The following is an 18,676-nucleotide window of genomic DNA, read 5'->3' on the forward strand; positions in this document are numbered from 1 at the left end:
AATCTGTACCAATGAAACCTTGCTGACACAAGTCATTCCTCTACCCTTAGCACTGTCCCTCCTGTCACAAACAAGGGACCTGATTTCTCAAAATATAATTTATGTCAAAATATCTAGGTAAACCTAACAAATGTAACAAGAATTCTCTCTTAAGCTGGCTGCTATGGCTTGAAAAGTTAAAGGAAAGCTTCAGTTCCCAGATTCTACACAAGTGAATTAAATAGTGCCAACAAAATGAAACCCAACTTAAAAGTTATCTTCTGTCCTAAGATATCTCTAAAACTCATAGCTTAAATGAAGCATAATGACATTTATGTAACTATCAATCCACGACAAAAATAAAAACTACCTGAAATCATAAAATGTTTAATCTTCTAAAATAACTTGATTTCTAAGGGTCTAATCACACAGACCCTGAAGCTATGACAAATATCCAATATAATCACACTAATACAAGCCTAATGGACTGTACTGAAAACCCGAGAAGCAGTCTTTGCATTTTAAATAGGTGCATGATACTACTGTTTGCACAAGGAACCTCCGTGTCTCTGCTCTAATTCTCACAGTGAATTCTAATTATGCAGACCATCAAAATTATTCAGACTTACACTAGATAGCATCTTCAATTTTCTACTTCGTAGAGATTTGTTAGGCATATAGAAAAAATTATTAATTAACTCTGAGAAAGAACACTTATATTTCTCGTAGATCCCAGTGATTCCTTCAACTTATAAGTTCCCTAGTGACTTTGATATGATCTCACTAAGACTCATAAGCATGAGTCAAATTATTCACTTGGCAGCCTTTTCCTAGCTCCAATCATATTCTAGAGAGGTTTCTTACATTGATGCTTCCCATCAATAAGTTTCTCATCATTTCACTTTTCAGATGAAACCTAAGGGCACACAGGCAGATTTAAGGAAAAGCCAAAAGAAGCAAAATTGTGAAAACGTACCGCACTCCTCACTAGATATGATGGCAAGGGACAATTTTGCAGACCCGGCCTCTGGTCCATGGCCTATATCCATCCAGAGGCAGTATGAAGTGACTTATTCATGGTGACTCTGTCTACAGGGCAGGGTGGATCCTTCTAGTGCTCCTGCTTCCCTCATTTCTAAACCAAATGGCTCAAATGGATGTGTTTTAACCTCCTCTAAGATCCTAAGGTCCCTTAGCTTACAGAAGACATAAAGTATCATGGGGATGTAACACACAATTAATATAATAAACTTTTTCTGAGAATAATCTATTTTTCTTTTCTTTGACACTGAGGTAGGTGACTGCTGAGGAGCAGTGCTCTAATCTGATGGGGCAGTCCCCAGCGCAGGGGTGCGGGGCTACAGCTTTCCTTCCCCTTTCCAAAACCTCTGGGAAGGGGAGCAGGGGCAACTCCATCCAGTTCTAGCCTGACCTCATGGAGGAAGTCTGTTTTCAGAGTATTCTCGAGAGGAACTCAAGGAGATTAAGCAACGAAGAACATGCCTCTGTAATGGCTCTGGGGAAAAGAGCCATCTTGTCCTTTTTGCCCTTATTATGAGAAAATGCATCCTTCTTCCCACCTCTGCCACTGTAAAGATATGTTTCTAGACAAGTGCTCTTTTTAAGTCCCTGGAGATGAACAAAGCCTCCACGCCGCACCAGGTGGGCTTCCCTCCCATGGGCCACTGCACAGCCCCAGGCTCCACCAGGCCCCAGTCTCGGGATGCAGAAATCATGGAAAAGTCTTCCATGCTCATGGGTTGAAAGAATCAATATTGTGAAAATGGCCATACTGCCCAAGGTAATTTATAGATTCAGTGCCATCCCCATCAAGCTACCAATGACTTTCTTCACAGAATTGGAAAAAACTACTTTAAAGTTCATATGGAACCAAAAAAGAGCCTGCATCGCCAAGTCAATCCTAAGCCAAAAGAACAAAGCTGGAGGCATCACGCTACCTGACTTCAAACTATACTACAAGGCTACAGTAACCAAAACAGCATGGTACTGGTACCACAACAGACATAGATCAATGGAACAGAACAGAGCCCTCAGAAATGATGCCGCATATCTACAACTATTTGATCTTTGACAAACCTGACAAAAACAAGAAATGGGGAAAGGATTCCCTATTTAATAATTGGTGCTGGGAAAACTGGCTAGCCATATGTAGAAAGCTGAAACTGGATCCCTTCCTTATACCTTATACAAAAATTAATTCAAGATGGATTAAAGACTTAAATGTTAGACCTAAAACCATTAAAATCCTACAAGAAAACCTAGGCAATACCATTCAGGACATAGGCGTGGGCAAGGACTTCATGTCTAAAATACCAAAAGCAATGGCAACGAAAGCCAAAATTGACAAATGGGATCTAATTAAGAGCTTCTGCACAGCAAAAGAAACTACCATCAGAGTGAACAGGCAACCTACAGAATGGGAGAAAATTTTTGCAACCTACTCATCTGACAAAGGGCTAATATCCAGAATCTACAATGAACTCAAACAAATTTACAAGAAAAAAATAAACAACCCCATCAAAAAGTGGGCAAAGGTCATGAACAGACACTTCTCAAAAGAAGACATTTATGCAGCCAAAAAACACATGAAGAAATGCTCATCATCACTGGCCATCAGAGAAATGCAAATCAAAACCACAGTGACATACCATCTCACACCAGTTAGAATGGCCATCATTAAAAAATCAGGAAACAACAGGTGCTGGAGAGGATGTGCAGAAATAGGAACACTTTTACACTGTTGGTGGGACTGTAAACTAGTTCAACCATTGTGGAAGTCAGTGTGGCGATTCCTCAGGGATCTAGAACTAGAAATACCATTTGACCCAGCCATCCCATTACTGGGTATATACCCAAAGGACTATAAATCATGCTGCTATAAAGACACATGCACACGTATGTTTAGTGCGGCACTATTCACAATAGCAAAGAGTTGGAACCAACCCAAATGTCCAACAATGATAGACTGGATTAAGAAAACGTGGCACATATACACCATGGAATACTATGCAGCCATAAAAAATGATGAGTTCATGTCCTTTGTAGGGACATGGATGAAACTGGAAAACATCATTCTCAGTAAACTATCGCAAGGACAAAAAACCAAACACTGCATGTTCTCACTCATAGGTGGGAATTGAACAATGAGAACTCATGTACACAGGAAGGGGAACATCACACTCCGGGGACTGTTGTGGGGTTGGGGGAGGGGGGAGGGACAGCATTAGGAGATATACCTAATGCTAAATGACGAGTTAATGGGTGCAGGAAATCAACATGGCACATGGATACATACTTAACAAACCTGCACATTGTGCACGTGTACCCTAAAACCTGAAGTATAATAATAAAAAAAAAAAAAAACACACCAGACACTGGGAGAATCTCTGCCACAATTCCAATTATGTCCTCTTTTAGAAAGGCCCCACTTTTTAAGAAGTAAAATACTCATTAAATCCCCTGGCTCGGTGGACTGTTGACACTATCTCCCTATCTAACTGTAGCAGTGTGCCAAGCACAGGGCTCCAGAGATAGGCAGGTGTGGCCGCCTCGTCCGGCCTCACCCACCTCTGCTCCCTTCAGCCCACCCAGGCCTCCAGCTGCACAGTTGAATCACCATCCAAACAGCTGCTTTCCCCAGAAAGTAGACCAGGGCTCGATGGCAATTCTTGTGGCAAATTTAATAGAAGAATATGAGAATCACTCTTACTTCCCACACATAAAACATCGCAGGCACTCCAAATCCTTACAGACATATGCACTTCAGAATCAACTCAGGCATGCACCGCATCCCTGTGCTGGAGTTTATTTTAAAAAACAACGCCCCAGTTATCACAGTTTCTTTTTTTGTCCATCATTTTCCATAACAAAAGAAGCTACACAAAATTTGGGGGGAGATACTGTCTTTGGAGACTGACACATTTGCAGAGGGGTCATGAATAACGATTCCAAAGCTCCTATTTAACTCCTGAATCAGGCAATGAATAAGTGACAATATAAGAATGAATTTTGTTTACAGCAATATCATAATACAGCATTGAATCATTACAGTGCAGTGGTTGTAATTAAGTCCACAATAAAATACTCTTAGCCCAAACACCAGACCAACTAAAATCACCAACTGCTCACGAACCAAAATGATCAGTGCAAGCAGCTGCAGTCTCAACAGTGAAAGCCAAAATGGGTGAGGCTTTTCTGGCAGTGAATCTCCGACATGAACAGCTCCCTCTCTGCTCAGTGAGGACGTGGCCGCCCTCACTTGAAGTCTTGGTCTTTCTTTTCATCTAAAAGGGCAGAGTGGATCCCCAGCTTTTTCAGTTCTTCCACCAGGTCCCCATTCTGGTGCATCTGCAGAAGAATGTCACAGCCCCCTACAAACTCGCCATTGAGGTACACTTGCGGGATGGTGGGCCAGTTGGAATAGTCTTTAATGCCTATGGAGAAAGAACATTTATTTATTATTTAAATGGTAAAAGCTGAACCTTTCATGGCTAAATATGTAATTTTGACCCACTAGTAGCAGACAACCCACTGTCCCTCCCTGGCTTCCCCCAATCTTGAGAACACTGTGCTTGCTACTAAGAGCATAAGTTTTTGTGTCAAAGAGACCAGTGGTTAGGCCCTAACTCTTCCAGTTACAAACAGTCAGCCCTCAGACAAGTCACCTCACCTCTCATCCTGTTTCCACCCTCATCTCACAAGGTTTTTTTTTTGTGTGTGTGAGAATTAGGTAAGTAAGATTATCAGTAAAATACCTGATACACTGCAGACCCCAGATTAATGGCAGAGGACTGGACTGGGTAATGCGAGTCACGTAAGATACATAAGGCCATAATTCTCCATCTACCAGTCAAGCTTCAAGCGAAGCAAAACTTGAAGAAATGTCACAACCAACTTTATTTCCAAATGGATCCATCACGGTAATTCATGGCCAAGTCGGGCAATCCCACCTGTGCGCTTTTCATGACTGTGACTGTCTAGGTAGCTGCAGGCCGTCAGTTACTTCTCCTGGAGATGATGAGTTGTTGAGTTTTTTTTTTTTTTAAATTTTCAACAATTACTTTTACCCAGGGAAAAATCCCTGTCCCACAGCTATGGGTTGTCAGTTCCCATCTATCCAGCCACTGTGATGGGCTCTCTGTGGAGTGGATGATGAGGCTCTGTGCAGAACCTGAAGTGACTGGTAAGTCTAATGAAGGCCCAGAGCTCAGCAAGGTCCCTGAACAGGGCTAGGGGGTGGGGGAGTGAGACCCGCTCTGCTCTTAAGAGCTCAAGCAGCCAAGAAATCAACCAGCACGCATGTGATCAGACCTGCGTGCAAATGGCTCTGAGGACACAGAGGAGATGAGGGACGCTCTGTGACAGCGCAGCTGTGTGACTTCTCTGTTCAATTCTGAGCCACGAGGATGACAACTATAACAAAATGGTAAGAAAGAAATGTGGCTTCAATCTTAAGACATAAAAGATTACTCAACATTCCTCTTCATCAGTCTACTTCCTTTTCTACTTGTATGTTGAGATGACTGTGCTTTCAAAAACATAGTTGGCCACTAAAAAGCCTGTATTGGTCATGTTAAAAATGAAAATGGTCAAAGCATGGCATATAATAACTAACACATATGTGACACTTTTATATTTACATAGATAGATATTTTTAAATGGCCAAAATGAGCATATGGATAAATGAAACAGAAAAGTCAACAGATTGTTCAAGTACAGTACAGTTTACACAAATCAATTTTTATGTAAACAAACTAAAAATATAAAAACTTGCTCTTGATACCCTATAATTTATTATCAAACATTTTCCAAATAAAATTACTGATTTCAGTTATATCACAAGTCCCAATATATAATTATTTTTTTCTTAAAAGTTATTGCCTTGTAAAAAAACTGACTTTGCTCTAAACGACAGCCCTAGAGAAAGCCCCTGAACCAAGGGCTTTATCTTCCTTCTCCAGACTTCACATATTAAGAAAGGGTTACATTGCTCTAGGCCTCCAAAAGGACACCTCTCAGCCACTCTGGGTGCTGGTAAAGAAACATCAGCTAGCTCTTTGGCAGTTGCCAATAAAGGGTAAATTCCATTAATCATCAAAATGTCTTTATAATGCCAAATATCTAGACATACTAGAATACTCTGATTAATTCAAGTTGTTCATCATGGTGATGTTTGATGCTACATCAACAAAAACAACTAGCATAATTTGTGTGTTTTTTACTTTCTTCAAACTCTGTCCTCAAATACAAAGTCTATCAAAACTCACTTTTTACAATGATGCCAATTACAAAACTTTTACCTTTATGATGATTGAGAGCTGGGTGCGAGAATTAAGAAATGTTTAAAGTAAACATGAGCTTCTTTTCATTCTCTTCAACTTTCTTAAATACCTTTTATACAAATGAATCATTTATGTGCATGAACGACCTGTTTTGTTTCAATGAATAATATATTGTGTGGAGCTTTCCATGATAATCAGTTTTTACTGATTTTGGTGGGTGTCGATAATTTCTGAAACACACCAAAAATGGAAATAAGTTTGCTGCCTGAGAACTACCCAAAACTACATGTTTTAACCAAAAAACACACGTTTTTAAAGTAAAATTGCTTTTCATCAATCACTTTTATAGTATCACACTCAATCGAAGCATTGGGCTTGCCTCATTCATTAAACTTTCTGTTGCTGTCAATCATACGTCCTGACTACGAGAGAAGGGGAGACCCCCAGAATCCTTACCACCAAAACTACTAAAACAAGCAGGCTTTCAGACATTCTCAACACCCAACACACACACAGCCACCTGCAAGTGATACTAACTTCTCATGAGCCACCTGCCTGTTCTTGACAGCAGCTGACAGTTTATCAAAATTAAACTTAGCTGCTGCTTTAATTTTTAGATGAATAGGTGTAATAGGCAGCTGGCGTCAAGGCCAAACGTTGGCATCCTTCTTAATGACTATGCTTTTTTCCATTTTTAAGAAAGCTGATTACCAGTTTAAAAATTTAAGGAAACACCCAATTGCTTCCTACAGAGTGAAGTGAGAAACGCCTAAGAATAAAAGACTACTCTTCATAAGTTGAATATTAAAATGAATCCTGCGGACCCACAAGTAACTGTTTAAACATGGTTAATCTCTCTCACACTTTAGTTTTCAAAAACTGCAATATGCAGTGGTAGTTCTTACAAATATCACTTGAAATAACTCAGAATCAGAGAGCTACTCTTGAAAATTAGAAAATCATATCCAAGAATGAATTTTAATGATAATCATTATTTCATATGTGATAGACAGCGGTGATTCCATCTGGGGCAGAAAATGCTGACTGCAAAGTTATATGGCAGAGTAACACTAGGAACTGGGAGTTAGGAGGCTATCTTACAAAGTCAGTTTACACGCATCTAATGCTTCACCAAAAAAACCCATACAAACAAATTTGTATTCCAAAGTATCAACCCAGAAAGAGTATAGAAATGTACTTTAAAATTCCCTTCCAGAACTTTCAAAAGGTATTTTTCAAAATTCATCACATTCACAACACTGGACATTACTCCTGGTTTGGACACTAAATTATAAGAGCAGCATAATCATAGTTTTCTTTCTTTTTATTTTTCCTGGTAGAACTTCACTACAGTAGCTTCAGAATCTGATGTGAGTTCCAATTCTGTCTCTTACCTACGAGACTCTGTGATCTTGGGCAAGTTACACCACCTCTGAGAGTCACAATTTCTTCGTATTCTCTAATTTAGAGAATGGTGTTAAGTTGAGATAAGATGATCTGAGCTGAAAGCATGGAAATCAGTAGACCCTCACTAGAGGAAAAGCAAAGTACGGCGCAGAGTGGGCAAGGCACAGGCTTAAGGGTCAGTAGATCTGGTTTGCTAGCCTGTAAATGTAGCCTCAGACAAATCTGTTAATCTCTTAGCCTCAGTTTCCTCATCTGTAAAATGGGAATATACTGTATGCCTCACAGATTTATTATGAAGATTCCATTATATCTAATGAATGAAATGAATTGAGCTCCTAGCATAGTACCAGGTACAGTGTGTACATTCTCTCCATACCAACATGCTCCACCACCCACCCTTCACGGTAATGCTTTTCTGAGAAAAACAGGCAACAGAAAAAGCATAGGAAAATAATGCAGGAAAAAGTGATTAAGTATACCATAAAGTAATAAAAACACCATTCAGGCCAGGTGCGGTGGCTCACATCTGTAATCCCAGCATTTTGGGAGGCCAAGGCTGGTGCATCACCTGAGGTCAAGAGTTCAAGACCAGCCTGGATAACATGGTGAAACCCTGTCCCTACTAAAAATAAAAAAATTAGCTGGGCATGGTGCCAGGTGCCTGTAATCCCAGCTCCTTGGGAGGCTGAGGCAGAAGAATCGCTTGAACCCGGGAGGCAGGGGTTGCAGTGAGCCGAGATTGCCCACTGCACTTCAGCCTGGGCAGCAGAGTGACACTGTCTCAAAAAAAAAAAAAAAAAAAAAAAAAAACCACCATTTATTGAGTTAAGGATTACTGAGTTTCACACTCTTTAAGCGTTTTACAAAAATAATCTTATTTAATCTTTACAAAAATCTGACAAGGCAGGTACAATTATCCCTACTTTACATAAGATGAAGAAACTAAGGCTCAGAAGGGTTAAGTAACTTACTGAAACTCACAGTGACAGCGTGCAGTGAAACCAGGATTTATATCCAGGCTTCCAGGAGTACAAAAGCCCTGACTCTTAACCACATGCTACCTGAGTCCCTCACCAGGTGGCCTCTACTCTCTAGATGCCATCTGTCACTCCTGCCCGTGAGCTACAAGTGCACTGCACACATATCTGCAATATATGGGACTGTTTTATACCTTTAACATTTACATATACAAATGGTATTACACCATAATTACATGTTTGCAACTTGCTTTTTGACTAAATATTGTATTTTTGAGATTCAGCCATGTTAAATACATCTAGATCTAGTTTATTTTAACTACAGTTTAGCTTTCCATCATATGACTAAAGTTTATTTGTCTGGTCTGCTGCTAATAGACCAAGATCCCTTCCTGTCAGTTTTTCATTATTGCAAGCCACGCTGCAATGAACGCCCCGCACAGGTATCCTAACACAGAAGTCCCCAACCTTTTTGGCACCAGGGACTGGTTTTGTGGAAGACAATTTTTCCATGGACCAGGGAAGGGTGGGGATGGCTTCGGGATGAAACTGTTCCACCTCACATCATCAGGCATTAGTTACATTCTCGTAAGGAATGCACAACCTAGATTCCTCACATGTGCAGTTCACAATAGAGTTTGTGCTCCTATGAGAACCTAATGCCGTCACTGATGTGACAGGAGGCGGAGCTCAGGCAGTAAAGCTTGCTTGCCCACCGCTTACCTCCTGCTGTAAGGCCTGGATCCCTGGCCTGGGGGTTGGGGACCCATGTCCTAACACACACATACAGAAGTCAGTCTCTAGGCCAGGGGCAGATATACTATGGTCTTCAGGCCAAATCCAGTCTACTTCCTATTTTCATAAATAAAGTTTTATTGAAACTCAGCCTGCTCATTCATCTACATATTGCCCATGACTGACTTCAGGCTATATAACAGCAGAGTTGAATAGATGCAACAAAAACCACACAGCCCACAAAGCCTGACGTACTTACTCTCTGGCCCTTTACTAGGGTAAGTTTGCAGATCCCCCTCTCTAGAATATATACCTAGGAGTCACGCAGCTGGGTCTTAGGCTCTGTTCACCAGTAGCTTGACTGGGTACTGATAGTTACTCCTCCAAAGTGTTGGTACCATTTTATACTCCCATCTGCAGCATACATGTGCACCACACAAGCACATACACACAACTTGTTATCCAACTTTTAAGGTTCACCAGCATGACATGTGTTTCACTACTGTCTTCAATTCCCTGATACTGAAAAGGTTGAGCGTATTTTCAAATGCTTAATAAACACTCAACAATAGGATATGGTTATTTATTAAACAAATTATTTGAGTCCCTATTCTGTCACTGTTCCAGATGCAAGGACTACAATGATGATCTAAATCAGCAGCAAATGTTTATAATGCCTTTAAGGCCACAGAGTTTGCAATATAATGATAAATAAAAGCAGTATTTATTTATTAAAATGCTCACTGAAAGCTTGCTTTGCATAAGCGGTACACACAGCGCCACAGGCAGTGGCATAAGACATGTTCCCTCCTCTCTGGAGGGCAAAATACTATGTTTAGACAAGCATGGTCTCGATGTGTTAAAAAAAAAAAACCTGTTAGGAACTAGATCTAAATGTTAATATAATAGTTTCCATGAAATTACAGGTGATTTTCCTTCTTTAAACTTTTCAGTGTTTTCTAAGCTGCTTCCATGAGCATAAGTTCCTTTATTAAGACCAGGATTAGGAAACGATGCTGTCAGTCTACTGGGACCTAATCCTTTTGTGACTGTCTGCTGTGTGCACTCCAGATAAAAAGAGAAGGACAAGAAGGTCTTGAGAAGGCCAGAACACAATGCTGCCTCATAGTCACCTTTGTTCCTTGGGTCACAGTCTCAAGATGTGTCTGCATCACACTCCTGGGAACCCAGTACTCAAAACTAGGAAAGAATGTTTTCCTCCGGTTTAGGCACTTTGTAAAGTTCAGGTCTCCTTGGCATAAGAACCAACAAAAGGCCAGTTTTGCAAGAGCTCCGTTCCTATTACTAGAAATGACCTTGGATCTGGTGTACATACATAGTTTCGGCTGGCAAAAGCAAGCATCAGACAGCCCATTAGTTGCTCTTGGTAAATAAAGCTGTATAGGGAAGAGGGGAAGAGTCTTAATACCCTGGCTGAACTAATCCCCATTTTGGGAACGTACTTTTACCACCCTACCCAGTCCAAATGTTAATACTTACTAATCTTTACTTTTCTAATCAATAAAAGAGGTATGTTATATTCAATATATATGCAATGCGTTTATTAACCAAAATAGCAATCTGATGAAACTCAGTGGTCAAGGAATGTAAGGGTTAAATTCCTGTTGCTGCTGTTTGAAAACTTCAGAAAGTAAGCTCAGAAACCAGACACCAGACGTGGATAAAAGACAGAAAAATAAAATGTTATCAGTACATATTCTTATTTTTGCTCCTACTTTCAGTTTACTAGCTATATTCCAGCATTATCTCATTTCCAGTTATATTAAACAAGAGAAAATAAATTCACAAACCAAAGACCCTCAAAACATTATACTAAGCGAGGTAACAACACAACTTTTTTACTAGTGCCATACTGGCCATTTGCAGGGGACCCCCTGCAAGGTCTCTGTCAAAAGGTTGCAAAATAGTTACTCCTCTTTTAAGCAGAGAAGCTGTCTTTGAAGGAAGACTGCAGGTCCCTCGCCTTGTACATGATAAAACTGAGCCCAGTAACTGGTGGCATTCTAGTTGACCAGGAAGACAAAGGGTCATGAGAATAACACATGGTAATATTACATATACGTGGTAATTTGAACCTGCCCTCTCAACTCCTCAACTTAACATGCTTTCTAGGTCCCGCCCACCACCACTATCACCTAGAGCAAATGGAGGATCAGTTATCACCAAGAGTCTTTAAGGACTAGATAATCTGGGAAAAAATACATTTGAAAACCATAAAGTGCTAATATGAAACCAGCTACCATTTACCAGATGCTTTCTGTGCCAGGTAAGATAACACACACTTTCTGTAATTTTTACTTTGTCTTCCTAACAAAAACTTTGCCAAATTGTCTCATTATCCTCAAATGCAGTTGAGTGACTTAAGTTTTACACCTGATTAGCCACAGAAGAGGATTTCAACCCAAAGCTTTTCCAAACACCAGCCTGTCTCATCATTGTAAGCAATGACTATGATTAGTAATTTCAAATTTAGAATAACAGAGAACCTGGCACCTATTTTTAGCACACACCTGGCACCTCTTTTTAGCTTGGGACATGCAGGGACTCAGTCACTGAAAATCTCTAACTGGGATGCAGGTACCCTAAGCCACTCTCTAGAAGGAACAGGTAGAGCCTTCCCAGTTCTCCACCAACCCTGACCATCCGGACCAAGGAGCAGGCCCTTGTGCCTGGCCTCTTCCTCCTCCCCTACTCAGATAAGACTGGCGAATGCACGTGGGGGACTTGGAAAAGATGTAATTAGCTGCAACCTTCCCTCTCCCGGCCTGATCCATCTGGCCCCTGGTCCCCTGGCCCCCTGGGCTCCAAGGCTGAGCCAGTGAGTTAGCCCGGGGCCCAGGAGCCAGGGCTGCTTCTTTACCCCACAAACCTCTCCAAGCCCTGGCCCACATACATTCAGCCCTGTGCTTGAGTATCTAAAGCCAAATGTCATGACTCTTCCCCGACAACATAGATCCCGACTAAGGCCAGCCGACAGCAGTCCCAACCCTTTGCTTGTAGCAACCACAGAGGATGGTGCTGGACACCCTGAGCCGTGAGCCAAGAGAGATCAGCCTCCGATCTCACTAGCCTCAAAAGCAACCTCAGCCCTCTCCCACCATCAACAGCCCCAGATCTTACCCACGAGCAAGCCAATGGCTTCCAACCTCCCCAAAGTGTCCGTGAAAGTACCTATCTCACAATGGGTCCTTACTATGAGTTTACTAACCATGCAGAGCAGTCAGGCTGCGGGCCACCCTCCTCCGAGTCAGTCATTGACAAGTCGCCCCGAAACGCCTATATTAGCTCGAAGTGAGGATAACTGAACCCTTAGGACTTTACCTACTGCTCAAGTTGGCAACAGTACAGAGCCCCAGATCCTCAAGACCCAGTCAAATCAACCACACCCTCAGCCCAGACTCTACTCCAGGGCAGTACTCCTCGCCCTAACCCGGCTCGAACCTCCAGACAGACCCCGGCGGATGAAGCCCCGCTCCCCAGCCCGGCGCGGCGGAAGCCCTCGGCCTAGTGCGGCCATGCTCCTGGGCCCGGGGCGGAGGGCGCCTGCCCTGCACACTGGCCTGACCTTGTCGGAGCTCGGGGTCGTCCAGCACGTTGTAGGCCGCGTAGTCGCGGACGCCGTGCAGCCGCAGGATCTGCACCACGGCGTTGCTGAAGCCGCACTGGGGCTGCTCCGGCGTCCCCTTGAGGAAGACCACCACCTTGTCCTTCTTCACCAGCGCGTCCAACTGCTCCGCCGAGCCGCCGCCGCCCGCGCCCGAGCCCGCCGCCCGCACGCCCGGACCCCAAAGGCCACCGCCGCCCGCGCCGCGCCCCCAGCGGAGCAGAGCCGCCGCCGCTCGGCCGAGGGACCCGCTCATCTCCGCACGCAAGCCGGAGCCCACGACGGCCCGGGCCCACAGCTGGCCACCCGGAGCCCTCCCCGGCCCGCGGCAGTCCGACCCGCCCCCTGGAGGCCCTCATTGGGCTGGCTCTAAACAGCCCTCGGTGATTGGACAATACTGATCGGTAATTACTCGATTCTACCAATCATGTTGCTCGTCTCGCCCGGCAGCTAGGAGGTGGGCCTTACGCCGGAGCCACATCCTACTGCCTTACTATTGGCCGTCGGCAACCATTTTGTTAGTTAATTGGAGAGAATGGATGTCCATCAGGGTCACGCTTGCAGGGCAACGAGAGGCAAAGCATGAGGGAAGACGACTTTCCTCCCGTGAGCCAATGAGGCCAGTTGGGCTACCCCGAGACAACTGGGAGAGGCGCGGGACTCGCCAGTTCCGCAGAACGCCGGGAAGGGGTCACCTCCTGATGAAGTTTCCGGTTCCGGTGTCAGCGGCGGTTGAATTGCCATGGCAACGCGGTTAGCGCGCGCGTGTGGTGTGGGTCTCTTGGGAGGTAGCGGGGCTAGGCCGGGCCGGTATCCGCCTCTCCCAGCTTAGGTGAGCGTCCCCGGGCGCCTCCGGAGCGCCGCGGCCTAATGCGTTTCGTCGTGGCGGGGAGCTGGAGCCTGATCCGGGTTCCAGCGCTCGGGCCATAGCCTTGGCTCCTGGACTCTCCCTCGGCTCTGCCGCCACGTGGGAGCTGAGGCTCTGGGGCTTCCGCCTCCGGCGCGCGATTATTTCTCTAGAACAGTTTTCATTTTTAAAATTTGTAAAGCGCTTTTGCCTGTGTGGTTTCCTCTGGGTTTCTTTTTTCTTCCTTTTTATAGGGACGGAATTGGCGGCGGGGGACGGGGCGGCGAGGGGTGGGGTGGTGTCTCACTTTGTCGCCCAGGCTGGTCTCGAGCTCCTGGCTTCAAGGGATCCTCCTGCCTCGGCCTCTTAAAGTGCTGGGATTACAGGCGTGAGCCACCGCGCCCGGCCGCCTCTGAGTTTCCAGCCTCGTTGGCCCTCCAGCCTTTTAAGCTGTTGGGTCTAGGATCAGGAAAGGTTTGTTGAATGGGGAACTAAGAAGTGAATTCGTTCATTCGACAAACGTTTCCTGAGCAGCCGCTGGGTGCTAGGCGCGGTGCCAGGGCGGAATGTCCAGGGAGACCTGGTACCCAAAGCTTGGAGCCAGCGTGAGAAATGAGAAGCAGATACAAAGCAGTGTGGGAGTGCAGTGGAGAGAAATCAAGCCTCCTTGGGCCCATTGCTTGCTCTCTTCTCACTTGTACTTACCAGTGCTTGACAATATACGGTATTTACTGGCTTGGTTATTGACTTCCCTACCCGGCACTCAACTTTATTCACTGCTGTATCCTCAGTGCCTAGGACGGTGCTTGGAACGTGGTAAGTGCTCCTATTGGCGGGAAGAATAAATCCGGAAGAGCAGGACCAGTGGACTTGCTACGTAATCTGTAGTCTTGGAGCCGCACAGGGTTGGTGGTACCCTCGAGCACACCAGACTTGCAGAAAAAGCATACTCCAGAGGAAGCTGAGGCATGCCTGCTCGAGAGCCAGCTGTTCCATGTGCAATTTTCCTCTGATAGTTTCTGGTCACTGTTGCCACGGTGATAATGACTGGGCTATGTCGTTATCTATCCGCCAACAGTAAGAGAAGCTTTGCAGTCGAGATATTGTTTAGCAGATGGAGTGTTTTCTGTTGGACACTAAGTACTGCTACAAGTTACTTTTTTTTTTTTTTAAACTTTGAGTATTTTATTACAATGTTGCTGGAGGTGATCTGTTTATGCTTTGGGAGTGTTCAAATTTAAAATCAGAAAATCATGTCAGTGAGTGAGTCTTTCAGATAATCCTTCGGCATGAAACCTGAGCCTAGTAAACTATGAAAGTAAACTCGGGACATTACCTGGAAGTCTCAGTGTCATATTTTCACCCCCCCATCAGTATTATTGGTGCTTGCTCATTTTCTAATGTGGGACCTGAAATTTACCAGGTGCTTAAAGAGTCTTTTTGTTTTTCAGATTCATTGATTCCAGGTAAATCAGAGGAACAAGCAACATGAACAGAAATATGTAGAAAATGCTATTATGCAGAAGCATAATTGTTGTTTCAGAAGTCCAGCATCTGGTGCACTTAATAGAGAATATATTAAACTCTTTCCAAAATAACCTGTTGTTCATGCCTGTGTTGTAAGTGTTTTGTTTGCTTTTAAGTAAATATTGGTGATTTGTTGCCAAAAACCTAAACTGTTTATTGCTGTCAACTTAAATAACGAACAGAGAGAGGCTCCCTAAAAGAAAATGGCATTTATTCAGGAATAGAGCATTGCAATGAGAAAATGCATGCGATAGTTAACCATGTGTATCCTGGGAGATAGAGGAAGACAAAGGTCTCTAAAGGAAAAATGAGGAGGGTTACATAATTGTTTTGAGATAATTATTTTTGACTACAAGGATCAGTAACAAAGGTGACACCAGTCCCAGGTTGGACAGGCAGGTGCTTGGCAGGCATTGCAGAAGTATTTTTTGTGTAAGATTGAGATGGCCTTTGTGCAGGATTGTGGTTTTGCAATCTTTTGTGATCATTCTTGCTATCAGCCATTTATGCTTGTGAAATCTTTATGGCCTTCCCTGTGTCTATTTTGATTCCATCTTTCTCATTGCCCACTCTAAACTGTCTAATTCTGCTTTTGTGTCGACTGAGATTGGGAGAAGAATTTGCAAACTTATATCCTGAGACAGAGCAGTAATGAGTAGTATTGTGTTCCTTACCTAATGTATAATATTGGGCTCAGAAGCAGTTGTCTTTGTTTGTTGAACGTTATATTAAGTTGAGAATGCAGCTGCCATTAAAGATTAAGAGTAATCCTTGAGAAGGAAGAGTACAAAGCCAGTGTTTTGCTAAATCATAGTGAAGTTGCCGTGTTTTTGTAGAATATAAGAACATACAGTGTGTGAAATGCTAAGGATATGGAAAAGCATGTTGGTGTTCTTTCAAGGAGCTATTTTGATAGCATGACCAAGGGCAGGAAATCATGTATCTGAACCAAAGAAATTGAAACAATACATCTAAATTTAAATTTTTAATAAAACAACCCAAAATATAGTGAAATACTTAGCACCAAACATCAGTGATCTTAAGAAGCAAAGAAAACAGTATTCAAAATATTTCGTCCAAAGTATCAGACTTTTGCATATAGTTTGGCATTTTGGTTTTGAGATTCCTCTTTAGTCCTATGATGAAAACATGACAAAATATACATCTTAAATAAACAGTTGTCATCAGTTTGCATCTATGACCAGATGTTTTGGATGTTTTGAGTAAATGGCCTGCCTTAATATGTGATCGCTTCCTGCCCCGTGGACATTAGTGAAGAGGTGAGGGTGGGAAGTACTCAGAAACTTGTGAGAATCCTGGGATTTGAGTCACAGGATTGGTTAAACCCCAAACTAAATAATCATGCCGTGTAAACATGCTGACTCAGGCATCCTAAAAATGTTTTTCTTCCTTGTGTTTATTTATAGATAAGGCTTTACTATATTTGGTAGAACTCCTGTTTTCTATCCACGTCGCCAAAAACAAATTCACCATTGAATTCATAGTGTAAACCTCCACATATCTGAGATAGCTTCTTCCGTTTATCAGCCCCAAATGAAGAACTAGAGTTCAGATTATTGAACTGAAGGTGATGCTTTATCTGAGCACTCCACATGTCAGTGTTTCTGTACCTTTACTTTTTTAAAAAATTATTTTTTAAAACGATGAGGTCTCAGTAGGTTGCCCAGACCGGTCTCCAACACCTGGTCTCGAATAGTCCTCCCGCCTTGCCCTCCCAAAGTGCTAGGGTTACAGGTGTGGGCCGCCGCACTGGCCCTGTTCCTTTTATACTCAGTGCTCCATTCTTGTTTGTTCTTAGAAAATGAGAAGGTATGTTTGCATGAGAACGTGTAGTACAGAAGTGTCTATCTGAGCTGGCCAGAACATTCTGCAAATGTCACATTAAGGGCAAAGTGGCTGCTTGGACTGTACAAGGGGCCGAACCACCACACATTCCTAAGCTAAAATAACATTTGGGACCCAGATTCTATTGACCTGAGCTGGAACCTGAAAGCTTTCTCTGTGATGCACTGAGCTATCATCTAGTAGTTTTAGAGCATCACTGCAACCCTGGAACTAACTGGATTCCCTGACAACACCAAAAATAATGTAATGTGTAAGCAAAATGCAGCCCTCAGAATTTTTCTAGTCCCTGATGTGGAGATAGAAATGCTTGTTGGATTTCGACTACCTCTATCTGACAAGGCAGCTGGTTTATTAATACTTATTTGACCGAGGCTTTGCTCATCACTGCCGCCCACATCTTGGAGACAGGAAGGCACGCCAGCCTCCACTGTGTCACACAAGTCCTGCACCCTTCGCCTGCCCTGAGTCACTGGGTCACTGAAGAGAAAGGGCATGCTGTAGATCTAGTTAGTTCAGTCTAGAATAGACCGTGGGAGATAGGTGAGCATTTATGAAAAGCCCAGATGCCATGACAACCCAGTTTTGTCCTGGAATTTGAGTAGAGGTGTAGTCCTGGGTTCTGGTCCTAAACGTCGCTAAGTACTTGAGTTCTTTTTGATTTTCCTCAGATTTTTCCACATCTATTTTCCCTCTTCTGGATTTTGGAAAAATTCAAATTGATGCCTGCTAAAGGTTGTATATAATTCAAGAATTTATTCATATAAAGGCTGCAGGGTTGTAAGGAATCTGTGTGTACTTTCTCTGCTCCTAAATATTTACCCCCAAATGTTATCATCTTGCATAGATTGTACTTTTTTGTTAAATTTTTGTGTATATACATGAATTCATTCAAACCATACATTAACCCTAGGATAACAGTTCTCAGACATTTTGGTCTCCAAATTATGTTTTTTTCTAATATAATATGTTGATAGACATTAGCACTTGTGTCTCTTAAGTTTTGTTGCCTTCACATGCAATTTCTGTTTTCCTGCTGATTCATGGCATCACCAACAAGTCCTGTAGAAAATCAACTATCCTTGTTATCTTTGCTGGCTCTGCATATATACTAGATACACAGATGATTTTTGTGCTTTGTAAATTAAAATGACAAAAGTTCAATCCAGAGATCTAATAGCTGGACGTGGTGGCTCACACCTGTAATCCCAGCACTTTGGAAGGCCAAGGCGGGCAGATCACCTAAGGTCAGGAGCTCAAGACCAGCATGGCCAACGTGTGAAACCCCATCTCTACTAAAAATACAAAAAATTTGCCAGACGTGGTAGCAGGTGCCTGTAATTCCAGCTGCTTGGGAGACTGAGGCAGGAGAATTGCTGTAACCCAGGAGGCGGAGGTTGCAGTGAGCTGAGAT

The 18,676-nt window shown here is 43.1% G+C and overlaps 1 protein-coding gene, 1 long non-coding RNA gene and 1 other non-coding gene across 3 annotated transcripts; 2 read left to right on the forward strand and 1 right to left on the reverse strand.

The window, feature by feature from the left end:
* Positions 1 to 3,661: 3,661 nt before the first annotated feature.
* On the reverse strand, positions 3,662 to 13,486 carry GLRX5 (glutaredoxin 5). The gene is made up of 2 exons (XM_003275353.3): positions 12,987 to 13,486; positions 3,662 to 4,433 (listed from the first exon to the last, which is right to left on the reverse strand). The coding sequence occupies exons 1-2, from the start codon at positions 13,279 to 13,281 to the stop codon at positions 4,255 to 4,257; spliced, it is 474 nt and encodes a 157-aa protein (XP_003275401.2). The 5' UTR covers positions 13,282 to 13,486; the 3' UTR covers positions 3,662 to 4,254.
* Positions 13,487 to 13,498: 12 nt separating this feature from the next.
* LOC100598172 lies at positions 13,499 to 15,470 on the forward strand. Its single transcript, XR_180085.3, has 2 exons — positions 13,499 to 14,688; positions 15,324 to 15,470. It is a non-coding gene; the product is annotated as an uncharacterized LOC100598172 (long non-coding RNA).
* On the forward strand, positions 14,752 to 15,026 carry LOC115832654. The gene has a single exon (XR_004028173.1).
* Positions 15,471 to 18,676: the final 3,206 nt, after the last annotated feature.

The sequence above is a fragment of the Nomascus leucogenys genome, chromosome 22a (genome assembly GCF_006542625.1).
Source record: "Nomascus leucogenys isolate Asia chromosome 22a, Asia_NLE_v1, whole genome shotgun sequence".
NCBI classification, from domain to species: Eukaryota; Metazoa; Chordata; class Mammalia; order Primates; family Hylobatidae; genus Nomascus; species Nomascus leucogenys.